General features: G+C 54.0%; 1 protein-coding gene across 2 annotated transcripts in view; it reads left to right on the top strand.

The window, feature by feature from the left end:
• The first annotated feature begins 6,150 nt into the window (after window positions 1–6,150).
• The window catches only part of HDAC7 (histone deacetylase 7), a 61,921-nt gene continuing 52,924 nt past the window's right edge, over window positions 6,151–15,147 (top strand). Inside the window, exon 1 of one of the 2 annotated variants that reach the window (XM_086870151.1) lies at window positions 6,151–6,289. Coding sequence is in view for 1 of the 2 variants with exons in the window: in XM_086870150.1 (XP_086726276.1) it covers window positions 9,754–9,772 (19 nt within the window). In the remaining variant the exon portion in view is untranslated. Of the gene's footprint in view, window positions 6,290–9,645; window positions 9,773–15,147 lie in introns of those variants that run through there. The other variant, XM_086870150.1, reaches the window with a different exon arrangement.

The following is a 15,147-nucleotide window of genomic DNA, read 5'->3' as shown; positions in this document are numbered from 1 at the left end:
GCAGCTCTCCCTTCTGAGAAGGATTTTATCCTTTGCCAAAGTCCCAAACAAGAGATTACATGATGTGATTTCCTGTGCAAGCAGGACTGGCTTTAACAACCCACTGAACCTCTCGGCCTTGGAGGTTGAGGTTTGTTTTCTTGAGTGTTAGCTTGGCACCAAGCCAGCAAAGCCTTTGTGTCCTAACTTTTTATCTAAACACAAGCACAAAGAAAGGGGAGAATAAAAGCATGCAGTGTCTTCCAGAAAGAGAAAACAAAACTCTCTTGAATTCTGAGTGTTCCTCCATCAGCTTGCAGGAAATGAAGGGACAGAGGTGAGTTGTTTTCTCTAAGCTAGAATTTCCCCCCCGTGAGACGACAGCTCCCTGCTCACTCTGTCAAGCAGAGCTGGAGGTGGCCATTTCTCACCCAGGCACATCTAACAGCCTCATCCATTCTTTCCTTGTGGCTTTTTCTCCTCTTTTCCAGCTCAGAGCACCTGAAGCTCTGAGAAGGCTGTCGGAGCCTTCCTGAGTGGTTTATTTTTAGCAGCAAGAGCAGGCTCCAGGCCCTGGGGAATGCCATGAGTGATGTAGAAACACTTGAAAATACCAAACTCCCCCTTTTCCACACAAGTGAGCTCTTAAACCTGCCCAGACTTTCTAATGGCTTCATCCAGCCCTTGTGATCGTATTTCATTTCGTGGGGTTTTATTTGATGTTTCAGTCCCGAGATGTTTCTCCCCACATAAATGTTTATCGGCTCCTTCGACTGCTTCTCTCTGAAGCACCAAAATCCCAAAATCTTGCTCTGAGGGCCTTGGATGAGTCCCATGGCCTGGGGCTGGCTTTGACCCCGTGAAAGGAGAGCCCCTGATTGTTTTCCCAGTCTTCCCCTGTTCCTGGGGAGCAGCTCCCAGGCTCTGCCGCGCCGGCGTTTCATCATTCCATCATTTCATCCGGAGCACAGCAGCCAAGCAGAATTTCCCTCGAGCTCCAGATAAGCAGATCCTGGTTCTCTGCTCAAGCAGCCCCTGGGGTTGCAGCTTTGAGAAAAGCCTCAAGAGGTTGAAGGGGAAGGAAGTGTTGAATGCTGTGGATGTAGGACATGAAGAGGAAAAACAACACCCAGAGGTGCAGCAGCTTTAAACACATTCCCTGAGCTGCTCAGGGTGGGCAACCCAAAGCTGCAGCTGCAGGTAAATGTTTTCTAAGCCCCTGTTTGGTGAGAATTCCTCAGGAATCGGCAACAAAGAGCCAGCTCACTGTGCAGGGAGCCTCGATCAGCCGTGGAGAAAGTGGATCACATATTGAAAAATCGAGTTGTCTTTGTGAACAACAGGAATGATCAGGTTACAAATCCCTGCAAAAAAAACCCCAAACAATTCCGGGCTCTCCGCTGAGGGCTGCAGAGTGTGGCTCTCCCAGTGCTGAGATGTGAAACGTGTCAGGGCAGGCACAGCATTGCTTCTTGGAAATCACAGCTCTTCTCAGCATCAGCAGAATTCAAAATTCGAATCATTTCCACTTCCAGAGAGCAGAGGGAAATGGCACCCGGCGCTGCACGGGCGTTATCGGAAAGATGGAGCGGGATAAGAAAGTTGTGGTCAAACCCAGCACAAAATACTTTTAACCAGACTGATCCTTGGGAGAAAACCTTGGAAAAATCAATAACAAATCAAGGCCAGCAGTAACAAACCAAGGACTCCTGGAGAAGTATTCCCTGATTTCAGGCAGATCCATCTGTGCTCAAGCAACAGGAACTAATGGAGGGCAGAGAAACACAGGCAAAGAGTTACACCAGGCTGGTAAATGCACAGATTGGAAGAAAATAAATGTGATCCAAGGGTCCAGGGACACAGGACAGAGACTGAGTGTGGAAAATCCTCATTTTGGGGCCACCTGCCAAAGCAGCTGCCAGCTGGGCAGAATATCCAGGAGGAGACTTGGTCCAAGAGAGACAAGAGGACAAGGATGTGATGAATTCCAGCTCCTGCCGTGTCCTGGTGGGATGGGAATTCCTCAGCTCCCGGGTGGTGGCTGTGTCACCCCAGCAGAGGTGACAGAGGGACACCCACGTCCTCATCCCGGGAAAGGCGTCCACACCTTCCAGGATCTGCCTCCAGATGGTGCTCCAGCCAATTCCCTGGGATTTGCAAGGATTCGATTGTCTCACAGATGGCTTTTCTGGGCTCGGGGGGAAGGCAGGAGGGTGCAGAGTGCTCAACCCTTGCAGGGAGCCTTCGGCTGCCTCTGCCTCTTCCTCGCTGGGAGCAGCTCCTCGTTCCCAGCTCATCCCCTGGGAGCCCCCGAGCTCGGGAATGAGTCACAAGCGAGGTGCCCGTAGGAAAGGAGAGCTGTGGATTCAGAACCTTGACGGTTCTGGGTAGGAAAGGTTTATTTGTCTAGTTTGCTTTATAAATAACCCAGAAAGCAGCAGCAGCTTTGTTTTTATGGCCTCACACTCGGCGTGTGGAGGAACCTCATCCAAGCCTTGCTCCAGGCCCTGGGAGTCCTGGCCAGGGAGAGCAGTCCCTGTGTTTGTTTAATGACTCAGAACGCAAAACACCCCGTGAGATAAGGCCAAGGAGAGGGGTCAGTGACTCTGTGGGACAGCACTGAGGACCTCCCTGCTCCTTCTGGCCATGGAGTTTCATCCAGAGTTCTCTCTCCATCCCTTCTGAGGATCCCACGGGGCCTCCTCGTGCTGTGACTGAATCTTGCTGTGTTGTGTCTTGAGTGAGGAATAAAGGGTTAAAGAGAAACAATTTAGGAGCAATTTAGTGGAGAAGGGAAAGATTTGAGGTCAAAGAGCAAAATGTTCCCGGAGGGATTTAGGCAGGAGACCTGTGGAGTCACCCAACAGATGACTCCAGGGAGAAACTGAAACCCTGAGAGGGAAATTAACCCTGTGCAGGCAAGGTTAATCCTGGCATTTTAAATCTGTCCTCTGAGACGAGGTTGTGGCAATCCTGTTGTACAGGGATGAGGGATCAGGGATGTTGCACCAGGAAAATCATTGCTTGCAGAGTCAGGCAGAGGGGAGCCAGGTCTCTTCCTGACTGCTGCCCTGCAGGAGGGACCCTGCTGCTCCCTTTCCCAGCCCTGGGACAGGAGAATCCCTCGTGTTCCCCCTCCAAGGGGTGTGGGGACAGAGAGCAGCATCAAAGAGGAGCTTTATTTTCCTGTGGGCTTGTTTGAATCTCTCCATCACACAGTGGTGTTCTCCCTTTCACAGGAACAGCTCCAGCTCCTTTATTCCCATTACAAACTCCTGCCTTCAACACTTAGGGAACGGATTCTGGTTGTTGCCCTTGGAGGATGATGCTGATAAATCATGGGGATGGGTCTGGGTCTGGCAGGAGGCTCTGCTGGTGAGCAGATGAGCCTCAAAACCCAGCCTCAGGCACAGAGAACTCTCAGAAGCTCTGGAAAAGAACAGAAAGGCCGTGCTTCAGCACTTTGGGGACGTTCAGCCTCTTTCTCCCGTTGCAAAAGGCCCTTCCCCGTGCGGCTTCGCCTCCCCTCAGCCTGATTTGCAGAGCACTCAGGATTCCAACAAATCTGTAAAACTGGATATTTCCCTCACCCAGCCCACTCTTCCTTCAGCCCTTATCTGCCCTTACCTGTCTCCACTAGGTCGCTTTAAAAGTCCCAGACACTTCCTTCCTTTGTTTGTCTTGGCTGAAAGGGAAATGTCTTGTGTGTCAAAGGTTTAATGCAAATTCCTGTCCAAGCTCTTTACTACCTCTGGCCTTGGTAAATCAAACTCCTTCTCCCAAGTGGGGATTTGCACAGTGAATCAGGTTCTCTCCCCACATTCTCCCTCTCCTGCCTGCACGTGGGATTGAGAAGGAGCAGCAAAACAAGGTGATAAATCCCCACAGGCTGCTGCAAACTTGGGATGGAAAAGAAGTTCTGGGTTTCAAATGTGTTTGCACAGAGCCAGAGTTTCTCAAGGGCGGTCCCAGCTCTCCTCTCCCTTTAGGAAAATCTCCTGGGCTTAGAGACCCACAGGAGGGCAGGAGGCACAGCCTTGCTGAGCTCTGCCTGCACTCTGAGGATGAATTTCTCCATGGAAAAGGTGGTCAGGCATTAGAAGGGGCTGCCCAGGGAGGTTTGGAGTGCCCATCCCTGGATCCAAGGAAGGATGGGACGTGGCACTCGGTGCTCTGGGCTGGGTGACAAGGTGAGGATTTGAGCACAGGTTGGACTCAATGATCCTGCAGAGCTTTTCCAGCTCAGGGATTCCAGGATTCTGTGACTTCAGCGCTCTTTCCCCAGGACCCACAGATGGAGGAGACTGACAGTTCCTGTCACCCTGGAAGAGTAAAAATCCTGGTGAGCCTGAGACACCTTTTGCAGCAGGAATCTGCTCTCCCATTCCCATCCCAGACCTATGCTCACGTTTGGCTGAGAAGCAAACGAGGACCTGGGAGGAGCCTCTGGATCTTCAGCAGGTGCAGAACCAAGCTTGGGCCCGAGTTTGGTGCTGGCAGGGAGGGCTGGGTGGCCACAAGCCGACCACGCCAGCGCTGCTTCGGTTGGGAGCCCCTTCCTTTGCAGGTGAGCCCCTTGATGTCGGCTCCTCTCCTCTCCTGCTGGCACCGTGCGGTTCTGAGCACCTGACTGCGGCAGAGCCCGGGGCCAGCAGCTGCCGAAACCACAGCCCTGGGGAAGCCAGCTCGCTGTGCCTCGCTGGGAGCAGCCTGTGCTGCACCAAAACAAACCCAGCCCTTCTCACCCCAAAGCCACCGGGCAAACAGGAAGCTACGAGCAAGGGTGCAGGCTCTGGGGTAGGGAGCCCAGGTCCCACCTGTGAATGGTTTCCAGGTCAGCTCTGGGGTTTTCCTGGCTGGCTGGTATCCCTGCCCAGAGCAGGGCATGAGCTGGGCACTGGCACTGCCTCCCTCCCCGGGTTTGCCCCCAGACCGAACGTTAAACTGCTGCAGCACCTGCCCGAGCAGCGGCTCAGGTGTCGGCGCTGCCGTTAGAGCCACCAGGAGAACTGGTGGAGAGCCAAGAGCTGGGGACCAGCCCCTGCCAGTGCCACTGTGCCGAGTACCAGGGCTTCAGAGGAAGTCACACTCCCTCCCTCACCTCCCCTTCCAGCTCTGAGCTGCTCCAGGAACGTGGAATAAATCACAGAATCCCAGAATGGTTTGGGTTGGAGGGGACTTCAAGCTCTGCTCGTTTGGTGTCCCTGCCACAGACAGGGACAAGCGCACTCCTTGCCCATCACCTTGCCTGGTTTACCCATCTCTGACAGCTCCAAAATGAACCACAATGAGGAGGAAGAGCCTCTCCTGCTGCTCTGTGCCAGGATCTGTGCCTGGAGAGGGCAGGAACAGGACACTGATCTCAGCAAGGCACCTCCATGTTTCTCCAGCTCTATTTTTCCATCCTGGTCCCGTCCTGCACTCCTTTAGAACATGAGAATGTTCAGAGTGTTTCACCACCAGTGTTTGAATCTTTCCATTATTGAAACTCCCAGATCCAGCCCTGGAGCTCCCTTGGTTCAGCACCTGCCTGCTGGTGCCATTTCATCCATCTGTGGTGATTTGGGTCTGTCACAAAGGCACAGCAGGACCTTGTTGATGGCAATGCCAGAGCAAACAGCCACTTTTGTGGATGTTCCTGCTGAGTCCAGCCTGAGATGCTCCTGGCCCTGGCACTCACAGGCGTGGCAGGAGCCAAGAGCCACCACGGGACACGGTGTGGGGGAGATGATGGATTACCAAAGCGGCCGGGAAATTTCTCATACATTTCCTGCAAGGTTTGAAGTCAATCCTCCCTGTATGACACCTCATCCCTCCTCTTCACAGCTGCTTCTCATTTCCCAGCCATACTCTTCCTGTTTTGTTAGCTTTTTATTTATTTTTTTTTTTCCCTAAACGATTTTTTGGGAAGGTGGGGGGCTGTGTTGAACAGCTGCACACAATTCCCCCCTGGCCATGCCTGCACCCATCACTATATATAGCCTCAGACAAGCCAAACAAATGAGCAGGGCTGGGGTTAATAATCATAAAATGGAGTTGAGCTGTCTCTGAACTATGATTTACTGGGACCCAGGCCAGGCGAGATCCTCCTCACGCCCTCACTGCAGAGTCGTCCGCAGGGACCAGCCCCTTCAAAAGAGGAGAAATGATTTTTAAATGCCTTTTCTCCAGCTGAAACTCGAGATGGGAAATGGTTCAAGCAGATTTGCCGGTGGGTGAGGTGTCCAGGGCGGTGCTGGCGTGATGTGGAGTGACGCTGGATGTTGGTGATGCCTTCTCCATCCTTGGAAGCTCAGAGCTGGGAGAACAGGTGAGTTTAACCTGGCTGTGCTCCCCTCCAGGGCTGAGTGGGAACATCCCACCAGGAATCTGTGTTGGGGTTGCTCCCAGTCAACAAGTGCATCCCACTGGGAAGATCTCTGGGCTCAGAGGTGCGAGGGGCACGGACATTTCATATCCAAAACACTCTTGGTGTTTGTCACACAGACAGAGACTGGGGACAGCTGAGCCCGAGCTCAGGGGCACCCTGAGAGTCCCCCTGGGGGTCAATATCTCCGTTCCCTGCACAATCCTAATGTTGCTTTAGGATTCAGTCTGGAGGTGAAGCACCTGCAGGGCATTTCTGGGGCTCAAATCGTGTCCTAATTCCCAGGCAAGAGGCTGAGCCAGGCTGCTGCGTTCAGAGCCTCAAACACGGGCACAAGGCAGGGCTCTTCGTTTCTCACCAATTCTGCCCCGTGGCTGCTCTGAACGTCCTCTGCAGTGGCTGTGAGGGTGCCACACGTGTGGCACTGCCACCTTTGCCCCAGCCATGGGCCACCTGTGACGTGCTCTCTCCCAAGTCACCTCCCAGCTCCTCGGGGTATTTTTAGCCGCCGTTTCTCGCAGCCATAACTCTTCTCCTCCTGCAGAAACAAACCTGCTCCTTCCCTGCCTTCTATGGAGAGATGTGGCTGCAGGCAGCTCCCCTTCCCTGCCTCGGGCATCTGCTGCCCACGCTGCTGCTCCTGCAGCCTCTCAGCCACGGCTGCTCTGCTTTGTGTCTGAGGGTGCTTCTGGCACTTCCCTTCTCCTCGGGCAGGGAGGGGATCTCAGGGGATGTGGGAGCAGGATTGTGGCTGCTGGGAGCTCTTGGCAGCACATCAGGGCAGGTGGGAAGGGTCTGGGTGGGCTCAGGACCCTGGGAGCCAGCAGCACAACTCGGTCCTTGTACTTGGACTGGAAGGGAGGAGGTTCTGGAGGAGGTGCGGGCATTGGGGTTTTCAGCAAAGCTCAAAGTGTTACCCAAAGGTTTTCCAAAATCCTTCTGCCTTTTTATGCCCTAAACACCATCTGGGGCCTGCTCTGGCCTGGTTGGTGACAGAAAGAGCAGCCTGGGTTTTCCAGCATTTGAACAGGACCCTGCTCATCACAGGGGTTTGGAAGGGACCTGAAGGCCCATCCAGTCCCACCCCTGCCATGGGCAGGGACATCTCCCACCTTCCCAGGTGAGCTTTCCTGCTCTCTTCACCTTTGAAACACAAAGATTTCTCATCTTTCACCCTCTTTTTTTCCTCCTGGGAGACCTTGTTCAGTCATCTCAATTAGCCAGGATCACTTCCTCAGGTCTGGAAACATCTCTTTGTTAAACTCTTATCTGCTCCTGGCCTTTGAGCAGCTCCTTTTGGCAGTTCCTGCCTGTCCTTACACCTCACATGCAAATGATGCAAAGCTCCAACTAGGCAAGAGTTTGTAGCTCATTACAGGATCAGGAGTGACCCTGTCCTGGGCACTCAGTCCTGCCTGGCTGGTCGCCAAGCTCCCTCCTCAGCAATCGTTGCCTTTCCCCTCACATCTTTCCCTCTGATCTTTATTTTACCTTTTTTTGTTGTTGTTTTTTTCTCCTGTCTCAGAGTATCAGGTTCTTTTATCTGATAACAGTGCCATAAAAATGCCATGAAGAAGTTTTTTCACCTGTTGGACCTCTGCAGGGCTGGTGTCACTGGGCTTTTAGAGGTGGGAGAAGGATGACCACGGTCCTTCCTTTCCACTGCCATTTTTCCCATCAGAAAGGATAATTAATGCTTGGGCTGGAAATCTCCAGGACAGGTTGAGTGTGATTCTCCAATCCAGGAGCAGGGCAGGGAGCCCAGCTCCTCTCCTGGGAGAGTTTCTGTGCTCTCTGCACAAAGCAGGGCAGCCTCAGCGGAAGAGGTGGAGGATCCTCCCGGGAGGATCCTGCTGGCTGCTGGAGATTTCCCTTCCCTCCAACAGAGGCAAAACCTGAAGCCAGTCCCACATGAGGCCAACTGCTGCTGTTGGACGGGGTGGGGGTGAGGCAGGAAGAGCATCACTGTCTCCTCCTGGAGCTAAACCCTCAAGGTCCTTCAGCAAGGTGAAGGCAACACCCTCGGAAAGGTTTTGGAGGTGGAATTCCAGGTGGAAGGAGCCACCTCCTGACAAGACTCAGGCTTGCAGGACATCCTCACTCTCCTGCTTTCCTTCTTGCACTCCTCATCCTCACGAGCTCTTCCAGGTTGTGCTCCCAGCGTGGGAGCAAAGCCCAGAGCTGCTGAGCTGTGGCCCCGGCTCCTGGCAGATCCAGAAGATGATGCTGTGTCCCCATCCCTCAGCATTCCTGCAGATCCAGAGCAGGCGCTGCTGGATGAAGTTGGGCCCAGGATGTCGCTGTCTTGGGGGGAAGTTCCCATCTCAGGACCATCAGATGAGGAAACAACGCTTTTCTGACCCCAAAATCCCAAAGCTCACATCTGGGAACTTGTGCTCCAGGAGCTGAGCTCTGTCCCTGGCTGTGCCCTGGGATGGGGCTTGGATCTGCCTGATTTAATGTGATTTAAGGCTGATTTAAGGTGTCCCTGCTGTTAAGGGTGGAACAAGATCAGCTTCAAGGCCCCTTTCAACCCAAACCATTCCGGAATTTTGTGTGTGTACGGATTTATTTCTCTCTGGCTCTCATTTCCCACCTGCTCTCTCAGACTGCCCCTTTTCCCTTCGTTTCTCACCAAGCAGAGCAATTTCCCTTCCCGCTGGGACCGGGAGCGCTGGGTTAATGCCACCGTCATCGGGTGTCAGCTCTGCACAGGCCCTTAACCCTCTGCGAGCTGGGAAAAAACAAAAGGAAGGAGAGGAAAAAACCCAATTCTGTGCCGGTGACACTTTCTCCCGGCCAACAAACAAAAGTTTTATGAGCTGAACCCTCTGGATGCTGCATTCCAGCTTGGTAACATTTCGGTAACACATTGCAAACGTTTGACTCATAGAAACTTGGACGGGCTGGAGCCGGGGGAGGGGGAAGAGCGTCACATTCCCATTCCCGGGCAGGGTTTGGTTGTCGGATTTATTATTTAAAAAAAAAAAAAAAGAACTGAAACTTCTGTTTAATGAAAAAAAAAGTCCTGACGACTTCCACCGGGGTTCGCATTGTGTTTGGGAGTGAGGGGCTGGGGGGAGGGCTCGGCTCTAAGGGAGGGACTCGGGGCAGCCGAACTCGCTTTTCTTCTGCAAGTTTTTCCTTTTTTTTTTTTTTCTCCCTCTGTGTTCCCAGGGCAGGGTTGGCTTTCTAGGTTTGATAAAGCATTTCCTTCCATTGTCATTCTATACGGCCTCTGGGCCCTGCGCTCAGTCCCTCCCCTTCGCCGTCCCCTCTCTTTCTCCCTCTCTCTCTCTCTCTCTTCCTGAACTTTAGTGAATCTTGAGATATAAAGAAAGCAGCTGCCTTCCTTAAGCGCAGCTTGAACAATGAGACCTCCTCTCCAAGGGCTTTAATTCCTCTGGATGCAAGGACAAAGCCAGGGTGAGTAGCCCGCTGCTGGCTCCGCCGCTCCCCGCATCCCCGCCCCGCAGCTCCGCTCGCTGTCCCCGGCTCCGCAGGGATCGGGTAGCTCGGGAGGGATCAGGTAGCTCAGGAGATGATGCTGCGAGTGTAAAATCCCCTCAAACCCATCCAGCACCGCCCGGGGAAGTGTCCCCGCCGGACTCTGTCCCCCCCTGGATGCTGCTCCCAGCCAAGCCGTGCTGGACCAGGCTTTGCCACCCAGCCGCGTCCCTGGATTTGGGTCAGCGCAGGCTCCCCGCCGTGTGAGACCGGGCAAAACCTGGCTCTGGGCAAGGTGGGAGGAATCCTGACCTCAAAGGCAAAGCAAAACAAACATGATGCAATCAGGCGTGACTGCGCTGGGCTGCGGGAGGAAGATCTCTTCCCTTGGGGGCTGCGCGCTCCAGGGGATGCTGAAGCGGAATTTGGGAAGGCTCGGAGGGGGAGAAGCCTCGTGCTCGGGGTGCAGAAGGAGGGCGGGGGAGCAGCCCGAGCCGTGTGAGCGTTGTCTGGGCTCTGGCTTTGCCCCGGGGATCCTCTTGGATCGTCTCACGCGCAAAAAGCGGGAGGCGAAATCCGGGACAGCTCGGCAGGAGCCTGGAGCGCGTTAATGAAGGGGATTTGGGACAAGCCACGAAGCTGCTCCTGGATTTGCATCTCCCAGGACGGGATCCCTCCCTTTACCCTCGCAGGAGACTGGAACTGGTTGACGTGGGGACCTGTGGTGGATCACACAGCCCGAGCGGGATGAGCCCCGGGCTGAAGAGTGAATTTCATGTGGCCAAACACAGCCCAGATGTTGTTATCTGCTGCCCCCCTCCCGCTTGGGGTTTCTCCTCTTCATCCCGGGCGTCTCCAGTGTCTGCTGGCTGGGATAAAACATGATTCACAGGATCCTGGGCCTCGTAAACAGGGAATGATCAAACAAGGCATAAAAGAACATTTTTATTGCTCGTTAGGGCTTCACTAAGACCGTCTGGGGCTCTGTGGCGGTTCAGGTAGCTGCTGGAGCACAGCATGTTCTTGTGGAACAAATGTAAGAATTCTCCTGTGTTCTGCAGGAACTGCTCAAAACACGACTGGAAGTTCTTTAGGGGACCTGCAGAGCTCGTGGTTTGTGCAAAGTCCTTAGAGAACCTGTGCAGTCTGTCGTGGGATAACTCAGAGTAGGTTTGATGGAGTTTTGAGTTTTTCCCTCTATAAAATCCCATTTCTGGTCTGACTGGGACCAGTTCCCTCTGTCCCAGTGCAGCTGTGTTTGTTTGTATCATTCGTTCTTGATCTCTACTAAATCCAGCAGTTTTGGGCAGCTCTCTGGTTTCCCTGACAATGGAAAAGGTGGTGTTGGATTTAAGATAACCTTGAATCCCATGGGCTGAGCTGAAGGACGTGGATAAAACTGGGCTGTAAAGTAGCAGAATGAGGTGGGTGAAATGAGTTTGTCCAGCTTTGACACCGAGCAGGGCTCAGGTCCACGGCTGGAGGAACCCTCCAGAGCTGTTGTGCCCCTGCTGGGATGGGAATTTCTCCAGCAGGAGCTGACTCGTGTTAATAGAAATGTAGACGAAACCTTCAGAGTTAAAGGAGCTTTTCAGAGGCAGAATTCTGTTCCCTCGCTTTTCAGGAGGCAACGAGAACTTCACCAGCACTGAAAGTCCCCCCACCTCAGTACCCTGGTCCCCTCCTGGCAGCCTCCAGGAGCTCATCCCTGCTCCTGGCACTGGCACAATGAGGAAATGGGCCAGCATTTCCATATTAGCAATCAACTTTCCAGGGATGTTGCATGGATTTTCCAGCGAGGGGAGGAACAGCATCAGCCACACTTGGATGCGCCAGGCAGGGGCTGAGGTGCTGCAGAAGAAGGACCAGACATGGTTTGGGGAGCCTCAGATGAGTGTTCAGAGGTCGTTCCTCCTGCACAGCAGCTCTGGGTTCAAACCATGCCTGGAAACCTCGGGGGCTGTCCCTGCCGGGCTCCCCATCCCTGGGAACGCTCAGGGTCCCACCTGGGGGAGCCTCTTGGAGTCTTGAAGGATTCACTGGGATTTTGTCATTCCTTGTCCTGGCTTTCCAGCCACGTTCCTGTGGTGAAGCTGAGCTTGGGGTTGTCACGTGTGGATGGGAAATGGGGACAAAAGTGCTTGGAAAAGGCCACCTGGAGCTGGTGGCACGTTGGGGTTGAGGTGATAGGAGGTGTCTGCCCAGCTGTGACATCAACAGCTGGACCCGATGGTCTTGGGGGGCCTTTCCCAACCTAAATCATTCCATGACCTTATTTCCATCTGCCCCTCGGTGTCTCCTGCACAGACACAGCCACGCTTTGTGTTTGCATCGTCAGGAAGATGCACTTTAAATAAATACTAATTAGGCTTGGCTAATTCATCAGGAAGTTTACTTTCAAAGCAAATAAAAGCAGCCAGCAGCCCTCGAGCCAGGAAACAGGTAAGGTTATTTATTGCCCGAGCAAACCAGGCGGGTGAGGTGACAAAAATCGTGTCTGAGCTCTGCCTTTAGTGGTGGCTGCACCTGATGGGTCTCAGATCACCAGCAAAATGCTAAATAATGAAGTTTTGTGTGGTGGCCACACAGAAAGACCCTGGTGGCCACACACATTCCCCCAGGTGGCCACACACATTCCCCCATCCTTGGAATTGGCTGTCCAGGACATCGCAGGGCTGTCGGTGACTCTGGAATAGTTATTCCCTCGTTCTGGAGCTGCTTTGCTGTTGTTTTGGCATCTTTTAAATGCAGGACTCACGGGAGAAGAATTCCTTGTGCCTGAAAAACCCATCCTGGTACAAACCTACAGCAGAGCCCGGTGGGATTTGAGGGGTTGCCCTTGCACCTCTGGATTGAGGGTGGAGCAGGAGGAGATGGAGCCTCGGGGGTCAGCAGGTGCTGTTTGGGGGGTGGAGAGATACAAACACAGTCCCAGGACAGCCTTGGCTTTTCCATTTCTGCCTTTCTGTGCTCACATCCATGCTGGGAGGGCAGTTTTCCCAACCAGCCTGGCTTTGGAAAAGCCCAGAGCATCAGGCATGTGGGGAATGAGCAATGCTGGAGCTTTGGGGCTTGGCCTGCGGGACTGATGGGATGGATGGGATGGATTGGATGGATGGATGGATGGATGGATGGATGGATGGATGATGGATGGATGGATGATGGATGGATCCATGGATGGATCCATGGATAGATCCATGGATGGATCCATGGATAGAGGGATGGATCCATGGATGGATGGATTCATGGATGGATCCATGGATGGATCCATGGATGGAGGGATGGATCCATGGATTGGATGGATGGATGGACAGACGTGCTCCTTCCCCAAACCCAAGAGCGGGACCCTCTTCCACATCCCTGGAGTGCCATCACAGCCCGGAGCTGCCCTGTCCCTCCCGCGCCCGCGTGCAGCGAGGGGAAGGAGGTGAAAAACCTCTTCAAGGTTACAAACCTCTTATTTTTGGACACATTTCCCTGCGGCTGGAGCCGACCCAGGCTGGAGCTGCTGAAGTTTTCGGTCCTTTGTTTGTTTAATTGAAGTGCTGTTTGTTTTTGATCACGGGCATGCGATAGGCGCTTCCTCTGCAGGCAGGAAGCAGTGATTTCCTGTTCTGTCCCCGGCCAACTCTCACTGTGCAGGAAACCTCGCTCTGCTGAGTGGCCACTTTCCGTGCAACATTTTTGGAAGGTTTTACATGGTGTTGTTTTGGGTTTTTTTTTTTTCTCCTTTTGTATTTTTCTTTTTCCCCTTCCCCTGCGAGCGGCGCTGGTGCTGTTGGGTCCCTGTGGGGAGGACGTGGAGAGCAGTAGGTTGGGGATGCTGTTTGATAAAAACGGGTCAGTTTAGCCTCAGATCCTTTGGTTCTGTTGAGAAGTTGGTTGGTTCACCTTGAAGTGAAGATTTTTTTATTGGGTTTTTTTGGGGAAGGTCTGTCCCAGGTCACTGAACCCACTTTTGCCTCACGTGGAGACTCAGGGCAGGATGAGGAGCTAAACCACACCTGGGTCACCCCTGCCAGCTTTACCTCCTTGTGCCTTTCCTTGTGCCTTGACCTTCAGGCAGGATTGGGGTTGTTCATCCTGGAGAAGAGAAAGTTTGGGGTGACCTGACTGTGGCCTTCCAGTGCCTGAAGGAGCTGCAGGAAGGATGGGGAGAGACCTGGAGTGCCAGGACAAGGGACAGTGGCTTTAAACTGCCAGAGGGCAAGGTTAGAGGGGATATTGGGAAGGAATTCCTCCCTGTGAGGGGTGGTAAGGTCCTGGTCTAGGGTGCCCTGGCACAGGATGTGGCTGCCCCTGGATCCCTGGGAGCGTTCCAGGTCAGGTTGGACAGGGCTTGGAGCAGCCTGGGATAGTGGGAGGTGGTTTTAAGGTCTGCATCTGCCCAGGTCAGTCCCACAAAGCACCAGAGAGGAGTCAGGGATGGGGTTCCAGCCGAGGTCTCTCTGTGCAGGCGTTTCTGGGCTGGAAAAGAGACGCTCAGGTTCTCCCGTCGAACCCCGAACAGGCGGAGCCGCGGCTCCTTGGCAGCTCCCAGCACACAGGGATGTTGTTACTCAGCGTGTTTATCCTCCAGCAGCAAACCCAGACAGGCTCTCACTCAGCACCGTGCCCAGAGGTGAAGCACTGCAGTATCAGATGGCTCCAGCCACAGGAAGCCTGGACAGACAGACAGACACTGCAGCACGAGAGCCGTGGGAGCCCCAGGGGCAGCAGATGTGGCCACGAGCAGAAAGAAGTTCTCTGCCCGAGGTTTTAATTATCTGGCTGTTGTAAAGGGGCTCCCCTGTGGGGAGGGGGGGGTGTAATGGGAAGAAGCAGCGGCTGCAGGAACAAAGCAGGGAGGGGAAAGGCCGGGGAAGGGGGAGCAGAGCTGCTCACAGCCCCCAGATCCTGCAAATGCCCCTGCATGGGGTGGAGAGGGTCAGAGGGTTTAGGCAGAGCTGGGCAAGAACAGCTGGCTGGGGCCTTTTGGCTGCAGGGGCTGGGGATGCACAGAGGGAGGGCTGGGAGCTGCAGGAGGAGGGAGAAGGGAGGATGCTCTCAGCTGCAGCTGCTCCAGCCCCAGAGCAGTTGGGTCACTATTTGTGCTCGGAGCCATCCAAGGAAAACTTTGCTTGGGCCGCTCTCATGCAGCCCCAGCCCTGTGCGTGTCCCCCAGCACCTCAGCCCCCTCTCCTGCCCCATTCCTGGAGAGCTCTCCATTCCCCAGGCCCCTCCGGATCATTGCACGGCGCTGACATCACCGCCGGTTGCCATGGAAAAGCCAGGTTGTCCAAAACACGACCCCTTGGCCTGATCCCATGTGTGTCAGGAAATGAAGGTTTTATAGCACATCTCTGCAAACGGAG

The sequence above is a fragment of the Cyanistes caeruleus genome, chromosome 32 (genome assembly GCF_971803275.1).
Source record: "Cyanistes caeruleus chromosome 32, bCyaCae1.hap1.1, whole genome shotgun sequence".
NCBI lineage: Eukaryota > Metazoa > Chordata > Aves > Passeriformes > Paridae > Cyanistes > Cyanistes caeruleus.
The sequence above is the reverse complement of the archived record's forward strand: the minus strand, read 5'-3'. Positions and strand labels throughout refer to the sequence as shown.